The 20,541-nt window shown below is 43.7% G+C and overlaps 1 protein-coding gene across 1 annotated transcript in view; it reads right to left on the bottom strand.

The window, feature by feature from the left end:
- LOC135829047 (uncharacterized) overlaps positions 1 to 20,541 on the bottom strand; it is a 33,905-nt gene that overhangs the window by 4,849 nt on the left and 8,515 nt on the right. The window contains exons 3-19 of the mRNA XM_065341453.1: positions 18,890 to 19,012; positions 17,741 to 17,932; positions 14,806 to 15,501; positions 13,797 to 13,973; positions 13,071 to 13,226; positions 12,492 to 12,629; positions 11,698 to 12,024; positions 10,644 to 10,738; positions 10,414 to 10,478; positions 9,099 to 9,283; positions 7,832 to 8,079; positions 7,137 to 7,316; positions 6,034 to 6,113; positions 4,664 to 4,854; positions 3,576 to 3,899; positions 2,985 to 3,091; positions 1,671 to 1,804 (exon numbers count right to left, since the gene is read on the bottom strand). Of these exons, the coding sequence (XP_065197525.1) occupies positions 1,671 to 1,804; positions 2,985 to 3,091; positions 3,576 to 3,899; positions 4,664 to 4,854; positions 6,034 to 6,113; positions 7,137 to 7,316; positions 7,832 to 8,079; positions 9,099 to 9,283; positions 10,414 to 10,478; positions 10,644 to 10,738; positions 11,698 to 12,024; positions 12,492 to 12,629; positions 13,071 to 13,226; positions 13,797 to 13,973; positions 14,806 to 15,501; positions 17,741 to 17,932; positions 18,890 to 19,012 (3,418 nt within the window). The remainder of the gene's footprint in view (positions 1 to 1,670; positions 1,805 to 2,984; positions 3,092 to 3,575; positions 3,900 to 4,663; positions 4,855 to 6,033; positions 6,114 to 7,136; positions 7,317 to 7,831; positions 8,080 to 9,098; positions 9,284 to 10,413; positions 10,479 to 10,643; positions 10,739 to 11,697; positions 12,025 to 12,491; positions 12,630 to 13,070; positions 13,227 to 13,796; positions 13,974 to 14,805; positions 15,502 to 17,740; positions 17,933 to 18,889; positions 19,013 to 20,541) is intronic.

Below are 20,541 nucleotides of genomic sequence, written 5' to 3'. Positions count from 1 at the left end.
ACTCTCCATCACTGTAACATGATACTATATACAGTCAGAAAGTGCAATAACTAGGCACAAAACTGACAGAGTACTGAAACATTCGACGTCCTGACACCTAGCTTCAACACATCTCCGTAGCGCTAACCGACAGCCTTCCAACTTGGAAGGTTCAAGGTTATGGAAAAGACCAAAGAGGGGAAGGCAAGCGCAACGAAAACGAGCAAAAGCTACAGTCCCAACGGAACAAAGAATGTCGATTGTTACTGGACGATGACGAGACCAGTACGATATCTGACAAAGCGGTCTAACTATTGTAGTTAGACCGCTTTGTCAGATATCGTACTGGTCTCGTCATCGTCCAGTAACAATCGACATTCTTTGTTCCGTTGGGACTGTAGCTTTTGCTCGTTTTCGTTGCGCTTGCCTTCCCCTCTTTGGTCTTTTCCATAACCTTGAACCTTCCAAGTTGGAAGGCTGTCGGTTAGCGCTACGGAGATGTGTTGAAGCTAGGTGTCAGGACGTCGAATGTTTCAGTACTCTGTCAGTTTTGTGCCTAGTTATTGCACTTTCTGACTGTATATAGTATCATGTTACAGTGATGGAGAGTTACTCTTAACACGTATCCATATGTCCTTTTCTCTTCCACATTTATTTATGGCTCAACATCCGAGTTTCAAATTGCACACCTGATGAGCCGTCACGAACCATACGGCGAAACGTACGTCGTGTGAAACAACTTGTTTTGTAGTCAACTAGTCCATCACAATGTCATGCATGAGGAGTACTGCAGGAGTTTGGCTTTCGGCTTGTACAATTCGTTTTCGCAAAGCTTCCCTTTCTTTACTTATCTTTGATATTTATGACCCACCCAAGTTGGGTGGTGTGCTGCTTTGCTGCTTCGAATTGTAGTTAGACCGCTTTGTCAGATATCGTACTGGTCTCGTCATCGTCCAGTAACAATCGACATTCTTTGTTCCGTTGGGACTGTAGCTTTTGCTCGTTTTCGTTGCGCTTGCCTTCCCCTCTTTGGTCTTTTCCATAACCTTGAACCTTCCAAGTTGGAAGGCTGTCGGTTAGCGCTACGGAGATGTGTTGAAGCTAGGTGTCAGGACGTCGAATGTTTCAGTACTCTGTCAGTTTTGTGCCTAGTTATTGCACTTTCTGACTGTATATAGTATCATGTTACAGTGATGGAGAGTTACTCTTAACTCGTATCCATATGTCCTTTTCTCTTCCACAATTATTATTATTGTAAAGCTTTCCTTTTGATCTTGTCTCTTATTGTTGTGACCTTTCCACAATAATTGTGTTGCATTGTAAAAAAAAATTAATTTGCCTCTGGGACAAACTTTGGCCTGCGATTTACTTTGGCTGGTTGACACAAAGCGGCGGAATCAGCGAAATTAAATCACCAGCGAAAATTAGTTGATTTCCAGCAGATGATTGTCTGACTGCTGCCTATAGTCGTAGCATTGAAATTTATAGCCAATTTCCAAACCCCATTTCTTCTGTGCAGATCGTTGGAGGTACTCATCTTGTAACTTCGGTTGTTACCTGATGTAGGCAGCTTGCTACAGCAGGTACTATGTGCAGTGTTGCTGTTGAATAATAACTGTCATAAACATGTCGCATTTTTCATCAATATACTACATTCGGAGCAGTGCTAGAGGAATCGGTGCAAGACTTACTTGAGTCGTAAAATTACGACTATGGTCCCAAGCAGACCTATCATGGACAATCCACAGCCAATGTACGATATGATGCTGAGGCTCCGCTCAGCTGTGCTGCTGGGTGGCAGAGGGGAATGCAGTGCCCGTCGAGACTGCACCGTGATCAGACAACATCACATGACCCAAAGCGCAGTAATACCATCAATATTCGTTTCAGGAATGGAGAAGGGGAAAAGTTTGACTATACTTTACTTTCCAATACCAGGTTACCAGGACTCAAACCAGCGAACTTCGAGATATCGGAAACCCAGAAACCTGTTTTCTTGCGATCATGAAACGTTCGGCATTTTCGCGATGGGTGTGCAAAAGGGAAAATAGGTGGGCGCGAAAATCGAAACTGTTGGCTCGAGTCAATCATCAAATTGACTCCAATTGCAAACGTTTGCAGGTGCAAACGGTCTGCCATCGCAATTCACGAACGAAAACGGATACAAACGATTCTGACTATACAGTGCCTCATTGCGCTCTGCCTACATCGTCACTTTATATTTCTGTCAGTCAAGTAGTTTTAAACGAAGGGATGATATGCATCGTCACTTTATATTTTCTGTCTGTCAAGTAGTTTTAAACGAAGCGATGATTTACCAAGGGATTAGATGTCGACCACTTTGTGGTGGGTCTGATCTTCTCGCCTCCCACCGTTTAATAGCTGCATCAGCGCCTTGATCCTGGAGGTGGCGTTCCTACGGATGCGGAACACTTGGCTTCCAGCCGAGTCTCACTAGAACCATGGATGTTTTAGATGAAATTCACCCGCCACAATAAGAGATAATGGTTTTAAAACTCTTTACGCGCGACCCCTAGCACGACCCTTAGCACGACCTCTAGCACCACTAGCTCCATGAGGTGCTACCAGGGCACTTACTGGCACACGCAACCATCCCTGCTTGCGATTCTAATGGCTTGTTGGGGACTTGGAAATCACTAGGAAGAGCGTCTGAAGTTATTACATTTGAAATGACAGTATTATTGGCCCCTCAAAATGACGAGATTGTGATCAATGTCTCTTTGTAACTAGCGGAAAGGTTTCATCAGATCCATTTCCCCATTGTCTTGTAGTTGGTCCTAGTTACATACATGCAGCTCTCCATACGAGACACATAGTGACACGCTTCTGGTTTGTTGTAACTTATAGCTTCATTCCAGATGGCAATCTTCATACTACTGATCCACACAGTTCTTATTGTACCTCTGCATACACTTACCGACACTGCCTGCAATACCAGTCACATGCATCTACTAATAAAACTCTCATGACAGTGCTATCCTTACCACCAAAACAGCAAAGCTTGTCAGATGATTGCACTGGCAGACGGCATGGTCTCCGGACGCATTGAGCAGATCACATCCCTCACCGCTCCAGCCACCTTCACCGTATGCTAAGAGTAATAGAGGAAAGAACGAAGTGGTTGAAGTAATACATTGAGATAGAGAATACATCCGTGACACTCTGCGCTTCCATGTAGATCTACTCTTTCTTCGCCCCAATTTGACTTCTTGCCAAGTCAAGTCAGCAGGAAAGGTGCAAGGGCTCACATAGGAAGCAAAACATAAATCCCATGGTTTTCGTTGAATCTGCAAGAACATTTTTTCATACCATCTTTGTCGGCAAAAATGGATTTGATTTCACCGGTCAAATGGATTGGTTGTGAATTTAGGGACTACATTCAGGGGGAAATGGTCTCGGGAGAAGGATGCATTAAATTTTAGTTTTCAAATTCTGGTAATACCTGTATAAGAAAAGAAAGCATGCAGTACTGTAAAAACACAATAATAGCAAAACGTGACCCGACATAAACATGAATCATTCCCAATAAACATTCTGCCACTTCCCGCACTCGTCGCTTTGCCTGCTGCACTTACCCAAACTGAAGTCCCAGAATGCACAGGTCAAATTGTATTCATATTCACCACCGGTCTTTGCCTTGGACACGTTGAACGACATGAGAACAGGCTGGCTGAGGTTCTCTAGCGGAGAGTCACCCGCCTGAGCGGAAATGATCAGTGATCCGATGGATGTGTTATCGCCTATACTGCTGTCTTGGAAGAGGCTGGAAGTCTGATAGAGAATGAACTGGGATTGGGTCAGAGAGCAGGCTGTCATGTCATTTCCTACTCCCTCCTTGCTTTCTTTGGCCAAAAGCAATGCCTGAGAGGGAATGTCGATTGCCACGTCCAAGTCATTTTCTGAAGAAAGGCAGTCGCGAAGCACAACACGTGATCTAGCCATGTTTTCTGATTTAGCAATGACAGTGGGCAGCAGGACCTCTTTCTAAACTGTCGTATCACTGAGGTCTTTTAAAACGGATTATCTCTAGGTTTCCCGAAAATGCCAATGAGGACTAGCATATCCCAGGACTGTTCGACGATGATGGCCATTGTATCCTCATAAACATCACAAACAAGCTGGTGTGTCAGTCAGTGGGCCTTCTCAAACACAATGTCCATCATTCATCAGGTGACAACATTTTTCCAATCGGTAGCAATAATTAGCTTCGTATGCGCATCTATTCCCCCTTCAACTAACAGGCTCTTGGCCGCACAAAATGATTGAAACGCATTTACAATAGTTCGCCCATCAAAAAGCATCAATGCTACATTAAAAACGAGCTCATCAGGTTCACCAGGTCAGTTTTGGAAGTATTCTTATCTTTGATCAACAGCAAATATACAATCATTTCCAGCCTCGGCCTACACATGCTAGGCTCAGTTTACAAAAGCCCCACAGCCCCGAAGACACACGACGGCACGTGCATATAAATACTCCCTGGCAAAGTCCAACGCACATGCGCAAAGCACACAGAAACAAAATGGGGAAAGTATCAGTATGCATACCCGAAACAAATCATGCATGCCTCCATATGTCCCTTTCCTGTTTTAACCACAACATTTATTATTGGCTCAACAGCTGAGCGTTGCATGCTTCTAACATTACTATTCATGCCACATACCCAGAGCTGGCTTTGCTGGTGTCCCCACAAGGAAGGTTTCAGTCCCATTTTCTTCTGCTGTGCGAAATCCTTGTGTTGTCAGGTTTAGCGGACAGGAAATTGCAAATCCAACATTGTCAGTGACTCGCTGTAAGGTGGTGCCATCCTCGACGTTCAAACTAGTCACCAACTTCTCCATTGAGTGTGCAATTCTGCCAAATACACAGGTGCAAAAGACGGTAAATTGGAATAAAACAACGTAATAATGTTTTTTTGAAAGAGGTTTGAGGCTGATACTACTTAAAAAGCGAAGGTAAGTATTAGGTCGCAAGTATCCACGAAAACACACCCATCCAGTAAGGTAATTGTCATAAAGTATACGAACGTTTTCGGTCCCTTCTCATCAAGGATTGTCCAGGGAATGGCTCAAGCTGGAAAGACTAAAACTTATAATTATAGCGCAAAAAGATTATGAGGTACCAACAATCGTGACAAGGCGTTGCATTTGCCTGTGTTAGAAGCTTTGTATATACGTTACTTAACTTTGTGTACAGAAAGAAAATGTGCTGTCGCTACAATAGTTTGGTGTTACTCCTCGCCGAACGGTTAACAATGAGACTTAATTTGCTCACTATGTTTTTGTCTCTAGTAATACTTTCCTTCGAGATTTGTTTTGTTCTGAACTTGATAATTTTCCCCATTGTCACGAGTGTTGGTATCTCATTATCGTTACGCTATATAAGTTTTAGTTATTCAAACCCGAGCCAATCCCTGTACAATACTTGATGAGAAAGGACCGAAAACGTTCGGATATTTTACGACAAGTGCATAATTTGACTGGATGTGTGTCTTTGCGTGGTTAGTTGCCACCTACTATGATCTTTTCTCAAAATGCGAAGACTCCACTGTAGCCATCCACTATACCCATACATCTTCATTCTCCAAACGGTCTGTGGGCTACACCAATCACTAAAAGAAAAAGAGTTAACTTAAATCATTCGAATTTTCGGGCAAGGCCCATCTTCAGATCCTGAAGAAGGGCCTTGCCCGAAACTTCGAATATTATTATTTTTTGGAATAATTTAAGCTGACTCTTTTTCTTTTAGTGATTGGTGTAGCCCAGAGACTGTTTGGAGAATGAAGATGTATGGCTACTATGACCTTGTTAGTATATTTCACGGCTATGAAATTTGCTATTAACGATATGTGTCAGTGACGGGGTTGCACTGGTTTCATGAAGTCACGCGTGTGTGTGTGGAGGCGGGGGAGGGGAGTCGCAGAATATGAGTCATACTACCCACTGAAACTAGAAGACAACACTGATGACATATCACCATTGCTCAACCTCCTCACACTGAACAAAACCTGCTCATCAACGACTGCCATCTTACTTTGATGCCGATACTGCTTCGATCTTCTCGGCAGGAACATTCAGAATATTGTCCACGGACTTCAGGACGGCATCAGCAACCTAAGTGCACACAACAGGCGATGAATGATTTACAGCAAAGTATATTTCTTGTTGGTACAAAACATGGCTACTAAAAACCAATGAGAAAACTCTTTTGCGGAATTGAAGACACTTCACAATTTCAAAGCTGAGCACAGCCTTCCATCAAGCTGAGTTGGCAACAGTCTTCTTGAGAGTGAAAAAAAGTGCACCGCAAATGACCACATGATGAAATACTGATTCTGTGCTTTAAAGGAGATATCTACCGAAAGAATAAGGCGATTTCCACTTCCGCTTTTAAAAGTCCCAGCCTCCAAATGAACTGGTAGTTGACGAAAGTAGAGGTATTTGAGTGCACTATGAAATCACGAAGTTTAGCACTGAACGTGTGAGTCAGCATTTATACTGAGAAGCCTATTGTTAATGTTTGCTCTGCGCAAGTGCAATGGTGGAGTGATAGTGTGCAAATACAGCAAATCTAACACAGATTTGCTGTCATGCTGTCTGTACGTGTAAAAGGTTATACGATGATTAATAATATTAGTCTTCCTTGTACTTGTAGCTATATTGAAACCGCTGTCTCCAAAATGCTTGTTTTCGTGGTGCTTGTTCAGGATTTTTTGGAAAGAGATTCTTTGTTGCTTATTATTATAATACGCTTGTCCGCGTTGAAATCACCAAGCAAGCTTGGCTAGTCTTTGCATAATCCAAATGAACTAAAGAAATGAGGAACGAGCGAGGCAAATGAGGTGAACACATGCGTACAATTGCAGAATAGGAAAAAGGAATATACATGTCATAAAACAGTCCTAAAAACACATGACATGTTGTTTAGTTTTCGACTACAAGGTTCTCGACTGTAGTATAGTGGTCGGGCAGGGATACTACATAAGTAGATTTGTACTATAATGTACAGTATACTCGTGTTATGTGGCTTTGCCACTATGTACCGTCAGCTGTCATGATTCCTGCATTCATCCGTTTCCAGTTTTATCTGTTGAAGTAAATAGTTGGAGCTTATAGAGGTATGAAAGTCACCATTACCTGTATTTCGACAGTTGCATTCAGTCTTTGATCTCCACTCGTTACTGTCACCAGGTTCAGGAGTGTAGTAGCAGCAAAGTCCACGTCATCTTCCGACAGGAATGTGCTATCCTGGGTCACGTTGGCTATCAATGTCGTGCTGTCCACCAATTCTGCTAGGTCAATTTTGTTAAAATCAAGCTACAAACCACAGTACGGTAAAAAAGAGGTTATGCAATTTTCATAAGCCTTGAACATTAGATTAAGACACCTAGCTAAAGAAATTGGCTGGGGAAACAGAACCCTGAAAGCACCTTAACTTGTTGATGACAACAAGTCAATTCCACTGGCACAGCCATCTTGTGTCACGCCTACCATTAGTTGTCATGCTCTGTTCTTCTTCGTTCTCATTCTTATTTCATAGGTAGGGTTGTGTGACGTACAATCATGAAAGAGTCTGAAACACAATACATTTCTTTGAGGGAAAGTTGTAACTGGGAAACGTCTGAAGAGAATATGGACTGTCGCGACCAGGACTCGAACCACAGACCCTAGCTTATAGCCAGCCATGCTCTATAACCAATCTATGGTGTAGTGGTCATCCAAGCAGCGACCATCCAACATTCAGGTGTAGAAAGGGTCATATAGCCTCACAAGCACTACAACTGAACAAGTAAGAGTCTGGGATAATCCAAGGATGCCTAGTGATGCTGTACCTTGGATAGCTTGTGCAGTTCCTTGGTCAAAGGAGATGGGCATGTTGTGGTGTTGGGACTGCTCCACCTGGGAATAGTTCCTCCTGCAGAGTCGGGAAGGGAATGAGCCACACAGTCGCGCGTTGCAAACTCCACCTTGCGATCGTCCAGAGCGACAGGGCAGTCGAGCAAAGCACTAGTGCCACCAAAAGTCTCTGGCCAGAGTAGAGTGCCCTGAAAACCTGTCATTAATTCCTCGGGGCAGGTATCTATGTAGAACACAGGGAAATAAGTACGGATACAGATAGGCTGCAGTGTGCGGGTTGAATGTTCGGAGTGACACACCAAATAAACTAAAGAACCCAGACACTTTAGACGACCAGCGAGGGCACACTTTCTTTGAAGTGCATTCTGAAAAGTTTGCTTTTGTCCAACATTGTCTGGAGCTGTTGAGTGCAATTCGTGCATGGAGTGTTTTGACGTTGGACACACACAAACGTTACAGACTCTAAAATATTTTCCAATTTCCCATCAAGGTACCTAGGCTCAGGTTTACTATCCGAAACCAAAATCTAAGATTCCACTAACAATCACTCTTTGACTTTTCAAGAAGTTTCGTTCTTCTGAAGAGGTGGCCTTATTGGCCTCTTTAGAAAAACGAAGCTCCTCGAAACTCCTCGAAACTCATCCGATGGGAAGGTGGATTAGTGTCGAAGAGTTTGGAATAGCTACGTCACATAGTACGTGGATTTTAATTTTTTGGATTGGATTTTTATTTATAGTGGTGACTATAACAGACAATTGCTTAATAACAATAGACCTACTCGAGGGAAAGATGCAAAAAGATATGAATAATTAATATAATAGACTACGTGGAGATGGTCGATCTGATCGAACGCCATCATCACCATGACAATTCCACTTAAAAGCTCTAAAAATAATAGAAATCGTTCTAATGGGACACTTCAACTAATCACTTTATAAAATTTGTTTGAACAGTTGATGAAGACAATTCGAACGCGCCCTTAGTGCATGCGACTGTGTCATCCGTTCAAGAAAATTAGCACCTTTAAAAAATTATCATCTTGCTCTCTCTGTCCATCTACAGTTCAGGTCAAAGAAATCCGAGCTCTGTACCGCAAGCAGCCCCGGGGCTCATGTGGCCCCTGGATGGGGTTTTGGATACCACATTACGTATCGGATATTGTAAACGGGCTGCTGTCTTTGCCCCAAGGGTCGTATTTCATTAGCCATGACTTCGAAAGAGATTTCCAGAATGTGAACCTACCAAAGCTGACGACGTTCAGTGAAGTCGTTTGCATCATCAATGGCTGACTTCTGCTACTGTTCACATTTTGAAGTAGATACAGGCGCAGGCTATTCGTAAGTGACTGGTTGCCCTTGATCTCCTGGATGAGTGTCGAGGACAAGGTAATTTCTGCCTTGGCCTTGACCCTTGATGCTGATGTTTGCCTTGGGATTGAAGAGAATATTACATTTGTGGAGAAAATATGGCAGAAACATACTTCGCAATTAACACAGTGTACAATGAGCAGAGTAGCAAGGTGTGAAGTTTTGTAGAATACATGAACCAATCAGAGACACGGATGGAGAGCCAAGAATTGATTTATACAAAAGAGAAAGGACCAAGGAACTACAAGTTACGCTATACTGTCCACTAACCAGTTAGTTGTGGAACGTTAGTACCTTCGGTCAGTGTCGTGCAATGTTATCGCATGAGCTGACTGTTTGTTTCTTTGTTTGTTTCCTTTACTTGAATACGTTTAGAGCACAGGCAATTCTGCCTTCCCAGTTCCTGTTAAGTACGAATATAATATTATGAGAGAAGGATTGTTTAGTAACTGGTGGTGTTAGTGGACAGTATAGAGTAACTTGCAGTTCCTTGGTCCTTTCGCTTTTGTTTAAACAAGAGAGAGTGCAGAATACAGTCCGTATCGCCTATAAGGTTGGCGGCTATAGTAATAGACCGGATATAGAGATCAATTTCTCAAATTCATTTTCATTTGCCATAACTAAGTATACACAGTTATCGCGTATAGTAATAATCGTCTATAGTAATATATCGCCTAGTCATATATCGCCTATAGTGATCAAATTCATATTTCAAAAGACCTTTATTACATTATTATTGCATCGGTTATAGTGATTGATGTAAAATCAAGTGATGGCAGAGGAGAACAGGGTGTTACTTCTTCGTGAATAACTTATCCAGTGAGTGTTGTTTGGTGAGTTTAGCTCGTACAAGTTGCCAAAATATGCCTCCATCATGAGGAAATGCTGATTTTTGTGTGTCAGGAGCTACAGCCAGCTACATGACATTGTACATTGTATGTAGTGCATATGTGCACGGCGTGCTGAGTCGTTTGACACCCAACTCGCATACATTGCATGCAGTATCGGTCATAGTAATATATCGCTTATAGTGATAAAATGCTCAAAATCAAACACCAACGCTATAGGCGATACTGACTGTATATAGGCCAGTGCTCGGTGCAAACCTGTACTGAAGCTCTCACTCAGCACTGGTGGAATCTGCATACATTCCAGTGTCCAAAGTAGAGATGAGAGATTACAGAACTTACAGGATGGTGATATCACTAGACTCGACTTGTGATTTGTGGCCACTGCTTGACACCAGGGACTTCAGCTGTGAACAACATAATCGCACATGACGATCATACAGTCATAAAGTTCACACAATAGGGGAATACCCAGATTGCTAGGGTGTAAGTGTATGGTGAATTGTACAGACATTAGAGAGACAGCCATGCCATTCATATATGCCTGCCTTGCTGTTCAACATTGTCCATACCGTTTGTGCCACTAAGTCCTTTGCAGCAGACGTGCTGATCCCTACAGCCAGCTGCGATCCAACGAACCGTGCAGTCACCTCAAACTGACTTGCATCTGAGCATCAACAGCAACAAGATGGCAGGTGCAGCACAGGGAAAAATACATCAACACTCACCCACTAGGGATATATTCTGTGTCCACGTGAACGTGCATGTGCTGAGCAGGATTTCCCATGTCTCACAAATATGCATGACGGAAGGAACATAGATCCAGAGTCTGGGTAAATGCCATCTTGTACTTCCCTGTCATGTACATTTGGGTTCAATGCACTAAGTGGGACTTGTTCTGGAGAGAGGTGATCCTTCTTGAGGGCAATGAATAAACGATAGGCCCAGAACAAGGTGTGACTGACAAACCGGCAAGGTCCTGACTAATCCACAGGTGCTGGTATTTCTGGTGCACAGAAGGGGTAGTACTGGCTCACAGAGAAGAGCACCTATGCATTACGGACCCACAGAAGGTAGTGTGAATGATCTACAGGAGGGTGTGACTTATTCGCAGGAGGAGTATCGACTGGAGGGATATGACTGACCAACAGGGGAAGTTTGCCCGACAGGAAGGGTATGCTGACCAGCAGGAGTGGGTTATGACTGACCAACAAGAGCGGTATGACTAACCCAATAGAAAGGGTGTTGCCTATCCAATTGATGTCATGATACACAGAAGAGGTGGCTACTGATCGTCTGGAAAGAATTTAACTACACTAGAGTAGGGAATATTACTGATCGAGAGGAGTGGGCGCTGCAGACCCATAGGAAAAAGTGGGACTGACCCACCAGAGAGGACATGGGAAACACACAGGAAATGCATTGCTACATCAGAGAGTATGACCAACCAGCAGGAGAGTGCAGGTGTAACACACAACACATGTGTGAATATATGAAAGGGCATGACTGACACATACGCCAGGTTTGTCTATATACAAGCGTATATCTGATCAGCAAAAAAAGCTCTCTACGGAAAGAATGCAATCAAGAGTTAACAAGCAAACAGAGAGCTCAACATTCACCTACCCAGCACTGTAAGCTTGATAGTAGACAGTGATACTGCCAGGCTGGAGTTGATATCGTTCACAGCAGAGCACTGGTATCTACCGGCATGACACTGCTGTATGTCATTGATTACCATGACCAGGCTTGTGTTGTCTGCTGAAAGCACAGAGCTCAACGAAGGGCAAGTATCTCCCTGTGGCGGTTTGGACTGGCATGTGCCATCAGTCCCCAACTGGCACCAGGTGGCCCTAGGCTGGGGTACACCAGCAAAGAAGCACGGTATTGATAGTGTTGAACCAACAAAGGCACTCGTGGCCGCAGCCAGCCCAGGATCGATCGTGGCTGGAACTGGAGGGAAGAACAGAAATATCACATTTCTAACTCTTGGCGGAAAATCATCATAAACCGTTGTCAAACACTATTCAACTCCCTGTTTGCCTCTGGAAAACACTCCTTGTCTCAATGTACTGTATTGTAATCTTGCTTGACCTTTGCAGAGCATAGATCAACATAGCATCTTTACTTGTATCTCTACAGTTAGTGCACAATATAATGTTATCTACACAAAGATCAGCTCTCGCTATAATGTTGCTATTGGGCCCACATGTGAAAATTAATGTTGCAGTGACGATTCCTCTTTTTGTCCCCAACCGAAATGAGGTACGTAAAAAGCAAAAGGTCTTAATACAAAAGTGACTTTTGGACTAGGCCACTCAAGGACCTTCACTCTAGGGCCATTGATTGTCTCCTAATAACATAATGGTGTGATGTTGTTACGATATGAGGAGGAGTTTTGTAGCACAGTCTGTACGCACCTTTCACATCCAAAAACGTCGATGCCTTGCTGGTTCGGAGCGTGGTATTGCTTATCTCTTTGTTCAAAGCCGTGCACGAGATGCTGCCCTGATCTTTGCCATATTTCACCGACATGATAGTAATTGTGTTCTGAATACCTGTGCAAATGAAGCAAACGAAGACTAAATGAATTGTATCCACTCGATCATGAAGCAGTAGAAAGTGTTTGGGAGATTGCTCATTTTTCATCGTGGAGCAGCCAAAACATGTCGTAGTGGGATTTTTCATTTCATTATTGGGCGATGATCTGGTTCATTTGAGCAAAATTATAGATAACTCCTCGTGCGTGCAAGTACAAATGAATTTCTGTCAGGACTCAGGTTTCAGGGTTCCCTTGATGTAATGTATCCGACTGTACACAGCTCCATTGCGCGATGTCAATCCATCATCTTGCAAGCATTTAGCTGAATTCACGAAGAAAATGGAGTACTAATGCATTATATTTGTCAGAGTTATCCATCAAAAGTGGCAAACTCTGCCGCATTAAGCACACTTGTTGAGCCGTTGCAAAATTCAACTCTTCGCCAAAAAGACCTTACCGTCAATTCTGTAATTTCGACTGTGAATGATGATGTCATCGTTTTTGTCATGCCAGCTGATAGCCACGGGCGCATCTCCAGATACCAAACAAGGTATTCTCACCCTACTACCTTCGATAACAGTGAACTGAGCTTGCATCGTCGCACTGGGTGGTTCTGTGGGTTAAAATGGAATATAAGATGTACTCGAGGCGTTAAAGATATTATCATGATCGAGGTAATCATGTTTTAGTTTTGTTTCTGAAAGCGGAACCATTTTTGGACTTTCCACTGCAAAGCACATACATGACATCCACTAGCCTTCCGTGGAAATTGGCCCACTTCGCACAATTGCATGGAGACCTTCCTCCATATAGACAAGGCAGTACCAGGGTCAGTTACAAACCTTCTCCGAGTGCAATGCTTATGAAACTAACCTTTCTTCAAGGTATAATAGTGACAGGCGATGCCTGAGAGATTGAGGGAGAGAGAGAGTGAGAGAGAGAGAGAGGGAGAAGCTCAATTAAATCACCCACAGTTGTCCAAGGGGCTACTTCAGCACCCTCCGCAAAATGCTTTTGAAGTAGGACTCTCTTCCATCACCGCCCTTTATCAAGCACCAAAGCAGAATTGCTTTTGAAACCACTTGTCTCTCCGGATACCTCTTTACCAGAGTTCTTCTCAATTGACAGCACGGCTTTACAAGACTAGAAAACGAAGCATGTGGACAGACAATAAATCACTCACTTCTACACTTTCCAAGTGGAGCTGAGTACGCCCTGTTGGCTCCACACACTGTCTTAGCATTTCCAGCAATAGCATAACCAGGATCGCATACTAATGTTATAGTTTCGGCTTCGGTCACCATATCACCAGGTTGAAGTTTCCCATTGCCAATTGGCCTGACCCTAGGGCAGCTTTCCTCTGTAGAATGGGAGAAGTCGTAGACAAAAACAAAAATCGAATAGCAGATACGTCAAGGAGAAAAATAGGGAGACGATAAACAACAATACAGACACTAGCATGCAGGTGACAAACCGGCTGTAGAACAAAAAAGCCAGACGCGTGGAGGGAGAGGTGGATGATGGATGAACTGGAAACACCAGATAGGCCTCTGACACATGCAAGATAGCATGCTAGAACTATATAGGTGAGTATAGAGTATGTCTTACTGGTATATAGGTGAGTGTAGAGTATGTCCTACTGGTCTATTTTAGAGACCTCTTCAAGTTCATGTTTATGAATTTCTCTTCCAAAAGTGAGAACAGACACACAGCGCTGCGTCTACGTCCACGTAAGGAGTTTTTGGTCGGTTGTCATGATGATCCGTATACAGGGTGAAAACGGGAGCAGAGGAAACGGCAAACGGAGACGTGGTAGGGAGGAGGGGTATATGACTTATGAACGTGCCCAGCCTCTTTCCGATCGACACTGTACTTCGATGTACTTGCGTTCAAAATTCTCCAAAAACGTGATTGCGTGTACTCGTCAAGAACTGTGATTACACGACCACCCGCTTTTTGGTTTTTCAACATAGATGTAGACGTAAACGGGAGTCAGAGAACGTAGTGTGATGACGGCCTTACAAGGCCCTTGTCTTGCCCGGAAAAAATACAACTACCAATTCACAGACAGAACGGCAGGCATACACAATAATTGACAGCAACACATCAAAGAAGGAAGGTTGCCTCATTGCATTGCTGGTCAGCTTCGCATTTGCAAGCACAATACACAATTTCTTTTGCAAACGTCTTACCTTTTCGAAATTGAAGGGAGATATTCTGTTTGGTTTCAGCGTTGTGCCAAGCAACGATATTGTTCCAACGGTAAGAATTCTCTTTACCAAGAGCGTTGTCAGTGACACAAATGGATAAAGTCATTGTGAGCTCCATCTCTATTTTGGCAGACAGAGCTGCCAAATCTGCAGTCAGGACTAGTGATAGATCACTGCTATTCCCAAACTTTTCCAAATTGAAATTTGTTATCAGGCTGGGGTTTGATGAGTAGCAGATGTTGAAGGATGATAGATCAGTTGCTGGCGGTGAGACCGATACTGTAAAATTTTCCAACTCAATCATATAGAAGGGAGCACTGGACAGAACAATTTCTGCACTCATGTTAAAAACTGGTGTTACCCTTGGAGCAGTGCGAAAGTATATTTCAGCATATTGCAAGCACGTTCCCCACTTTGTTGATCTTTGAAGGATTGTCAGGTCGAAATATGACCACACCCAAGGAGTTAGTAGTCCCGTACTCTCACTCCGTGTAATGATTGACAGATTTCCAGTACCATTGCCAAGAACAGTCAGATATGCATCAAGGTCAGCAGCTCTTGAGTAATAAGGAAATAAATTAAGCAAATTTGTGAAATTCGGTGCCAAGTATGTGATAAGAAGTGTTCCAGGTGGTGAGTTCTCTGACCAATATATATGAATCCTGGGATTGCACTGACCTGCAGGGTAAATGAACACAGAGATATGTTGTTTATAATTTTCTGGCCTTTCCACCTGGTTTAGACTTTGCTCAGGAAGCCAGCAGCGATTTTCATCAAAAACCCACGATATTTATTATATCTTTGCCTTTTTGGCCTTGTGGTACCGAATGCTGTCTGCTGACCATTAAATTGTGGGATCAAATGCCAAACTACCTTCAACTTGAACCATGTTTCGTTATTTTGGTGAGTCAAGTCAAAGAAGGTGGCTTCCAAAAAATGAGTTGAATGTTGTTGTTGGAGTTCACGCTTCATGCCGACTGAGTGACACTTGACTGGCTCACGTCATGTGAACATACACACACCAATGAAATGGTGTGAACGAGTGGAAATCATTGCGCTGTAGCTACGTGTTGAATATATAGGCACATCGATTGATTTACTTCTTCTCAATTATTTTAGTATTTCACGATCGTCAATTCATTTGAATTTAGGATTCGGCGACGTCTTCTATCAGCTTCCACAGGCGTCTGCTTTTCTCAAAATGTCACCGAAGTCACACGGATCTATGGCTTTGCCAAGTCATGGCCTGCAGAATGAGTCCGTATCCATGCCGTTTTCGTTACATGGTGAGAGTTGTCAATTGCATCGCAGGGCAGCTCAAAGAAACTATTTTGGTCATGAAACATGCCGCCTTTCAAAATTTGCTACGATTTCGACTTGTCCTTCATGACTTCTTATCGATAAGATTACGAGCAAGAAGTAAAAGTTATTTGTTGTAAACTAGACGTACAAGTACCTGCGTGTTTGAGTTGTCACAGTTCTCCATGCTTTTTATGCGGAATATTTCCTCGAGTTCACAGTGAGTTTTTCAGGGACCACGTACGGTAAAATGGCAAACTCCACCGGCTATAGCCAGGATTGTCAACGTTTTTTGAAATGGACTGTAGGTAACTTGGATCGGTGTGTGAACATAGTTTGTTTGGCTGCGCAGTGTTGTTGTCAGTAACAAATGACCCCTCGTACTTGTACCTTGTTTGAAGGTGTTTCGGTTCGTGTTTATATCGATATTTTGATTTTGGATTTTTGGTCAATATCTAAAGAACGGAGGGATTCTGGACGAAATTGTCATGGTGAGTGAATGAGCTTCATCTAGGGATATTAGGAGCCCACTTTGAGCGAAATCGGAAATTTGGCCATGTCGGGTGAGGTTGAAAGAGGGAGAACCTGTGCCTAGTAATGTTTAGCCATTCAACTTTCGACTGGCGACTAGCAGATTCCCTCGGACGAGTCGATGAATTCAACCAGTACAATGGCAGCCCTTATCAAGACCATCCTCAGGGGCCGGTAGAAGCGAGGTCACGTCCTGAAATTTGGAGTAGACCACCAACATAGATAGTCTGTTACAACATGTCCCCAATCGCCAACAAGACTTAGTGGTCTTGATTATAGGTACCACTAAAATTCTCTTGGGGAAATAATCAAATTTATAGCTCCGCAAAGACCATTCACTAGCCGAATCCAACTGCGTGACAGGAAAGCACACACGGAACGCATCCATATTCCTTTTTAATCGGCTGCAAGAACTAAGACATCATGGGAATAATCCCTTCCCTCACAGAAACTCGAATAAAGCTGCCACGAAGTGTCACTTGCTGAACAACAACCCGTCAAGACGAGAATCAAGACCTGGTACACAACAAATCTGCAACGCCTGCAACAGTAGTGCAAGATGGCCCATAAGGTTCTTGTGCACTGGCCAGCTGATGTACAGAGCATGGTTCATTCTCCCCATTTGTAGTCTGGAGGCTTTGTCATGGCACCTGATATTTTATGCAGCCTCAATGCTGGCGGAGAAGGGGGGGGGGGGTGAGCCGTACCGCTGCATGGTTGTGAGCTTCGTTCAATGGCGGCCTGCGTATGTACTACTGCAGTCAGCCATTGATAGCTTGCGTGGACATCGGCAGCAGACACTGCTTACGGAGGCCAGTTGCGCAGTGGTTGGCTGTGTCCAGCGGTCACATTCATTAAAAACCGCCTTGATTGTCAGCGCAGATTCTTACTGGGTTTGCATAGTTCTTGCTCTTTATCAGCATTTTGTCTTGCGCGTTATCAGTATTTAGCTTTTTCCCTTCCTCAAGGAAATACTGAGAAAACATGCACTCTTCAGGCTCTTGAACAACATCAAGAGCCTGAAGAATGTGTTTCTTCTCAGTGTTAACAAAATCTTCTTAGCTCAGATATGTTATATTTCACTTACGAAAGCACCTTGGAGCTGATACATCGTATCTTCCATTGTCTTGGCATTTTCTGCGATTGTAACCATCGACATTCACGAGGAAACCACTGCAATATTGCCAGATGTATTGCCCAGGTGTTACATACAATTGGCCACGAAAAGTTTTCAGAGTCCTGTAAGTCCAGGCTCCACTGGGTAGTATCCCGCAGGTTACTGTGAAACACAAACGAAGTGGTAAAGTAACAAGTATCAGGAATTGCGCATTTACCGCACACACCAATGGCTAAAGTTAATGTTTGGCGAAGGCCCGTGTTCACGAAGCCTAGTAGATGAAAAGAAGGACCAAGTGTGTGTGCAGGACGACAGAAGCAGGGATAAGCCAGCGCACTATGACCAATGGCCGTTGCAAGTTCTGTAGTCTAAAAGAAGGGGAAGAATGTAAAGTTGATTGTGTAAGAACATAGGTGTCAGCGTTCCATAGCTAAATATTTCAAGTCTGTGAGGCATTAGTGGGTGGTGGGGCACTACTAATAGTACCTCAAAATAATAATTTAAAACTCGGATGGTGAGCCAATAGCATTATTGCGAAAAGAAGAAGGACAAAATGTTACGAGTGATGACCAACTGTCCATCCACGTAACCAGATTTTATACAGTCAGCAAGTGCGACAAAATGGCACAAAACTGACAAGGAGTACTGAGACATTCGGCGACTTGACACCTAGCTCCAACACTTCCCCAAGGCGCAAACCAACAACCTTCCAACTTGGAAGGCTCAGGTTCGGAAAGGTCTAAGAGGGCAAGGACAGCCGAATGCCTCAATACTCCTGGTCAGTTGTGTGTCATTTTGTTGCACTCGCTCACTGTATAAGATCTGGTTACGTTGGTGAACCGTTAGCCGTAACTCGTAACATTTTGTCCTTCTTTTTTTCACAATAATATTCATGCTAATATGCATTCTCGCGTTCACATGCCACAATCCAAGTGTTCACATATGCTGAACGAACAAATAATATCCGGGTTGATCAGCAAGCCAAATGGGCAGCCACAGAAACATGATGCCGGTATTGGAAAATACATGACATTGTTTTAAAGACGTCAACTTGCATACATACAGGGGCACGATTCCTGACTATTATTAAGTGTAGTCGTATGGTGAGCTCTTTCTTACCTTTACAAACACTGCCGTTGCCAAAAAATCCATCATTACATTCACAGGTGTAGCTACCTAAAGTATTGTTACACGTGGAGTTGCCACTGCAGTTGTACAGAGACGTTGCACATTCATTCACATCTACACACACATCGTGACATGGATCAGCATATCACAAACCATGCATTGATATGCACAGCACTTGGCAGTGACATTAAAAAATGAAAAAACTGTACGGGCTAGCATTCAGGGGCTGTCAAGAATCGTTTTTCCAGTTCTTTGAGGTGACACCACCCCATGACTAGCATCAGATGTGGCTCCTAAACGGTAGAAGAGGATGGATCAGATTCACCAACCAGAGGACGAAGACTGAAATCCCATTGGCCACATCCTCGTTCTCATCTTACCGGGCCACAAGTCCCCAATTCACTGGGTCGCAGCTCGGCTGGAAAACCCATTCCACTTCCCAGCAGGACTTGAACCTGGTACCTAAGATTTGAATCATTTCTCAAGCAGCGTCTTCGACCAACCCACTGTACTGCCTGTTTTATAGGTGGTACCAAGAGTACATACTCAAGGTTGTGCAACTGCCGCATAACCTATATCCAGTGCTGTGACAGCAGAACGTCACATCACGTGACACGGTTCAATAGGTTACGCTGGCAAACAGAAAAAGAAAGAAAAACACAGTGCAAAGGGACCAGCAAAGAGTTGAACACAAAGCAGGATTGCTTTCAACCCTGCATCTAATATGTGCAGGGGGCGAATAATGTGTATGGGTTTATAATGCGATATGAAGTTCTGCGGTCGTAGACCACACAGCTGGAGTTGCACATTTTTGACGGTTATGTACTCCTTTCAGTACAAATTACCAACAGATTCATAGGAACCTGTGTATTGATGTGTACGGAGACGCAAGTCGTTGATAATAAGTGGAGTAACATACCTTCCAGGGCCATCAAACCCAAGGCACTATACATCCTAAAAAAAAAAAAAAAAAGTAAATTATCGTATCCGTTCCCGAAGGGAACTCACGACGGCCGCTAACACCCGATAAACCCTAGCGGCAGATGCAGCGCCTAACGGTGGGGGTGAGTGGGTAGGTCTCACAACCACTGGCACAAGTGCCGTTAGCGACCCCATTAGCTGCATCCATGTACCCCTTGTGCCTGGCCACAAGTTCCCAGTTGACTGTGGGTAGCAGCACGGCTGGAAAAACCGCTCCCAGGCAGGACTTGAACCAGGTACCTCTCGTATCTCAATCATGGTCTTTGACCAACCCACTGTGCCTGCCTGGTCCTAAGGACGTCGACTAAATGACACAACACTGATCTCCAAGTCCCACAATATTCTTTGAACGTATTCTCATGTTCTTTCCAGACCACCTTTTTGGTACAAGAACATTGGAGTAAAGGCTGATTATTTCTGTACTCTTAAGGTGGCTCGGCACACATGCGCGCGCATCGAAAAAAGTACCTACTGCTTGCACGCGAGCGAAGCGTGCTAGTACTTTTGTAAGCGCGACTTGAACCGTACAAACCAAACATTTATATTTTTTTCCGCGTGCTCTCTTCAAACTTCAAATTTTTGGGCTTTGTGTTTTGATTCTCCTTGCTTGTGCCATGGCGTTTGTAATGGCTGCCTTTCCTTTCTTCGCATAGTATAGCCAG

The sequence above is a fragment of the Sycon ciliatum genome, chromosome 13 (assembly GCF_964019385.1).
Source record: "Sycon ciliatum chromosome 13, ocSycCili1.1, whole genome shotgun sequence".
NCBI lineage: Eukaryota > Metazoa > Porifera > Calcarea > Leucosolenida > Sycettidae > Sycon > Sycon ciliatum.
This window is presented reverse-complemented; position numbering and strand designations above follow the sequence as displayed.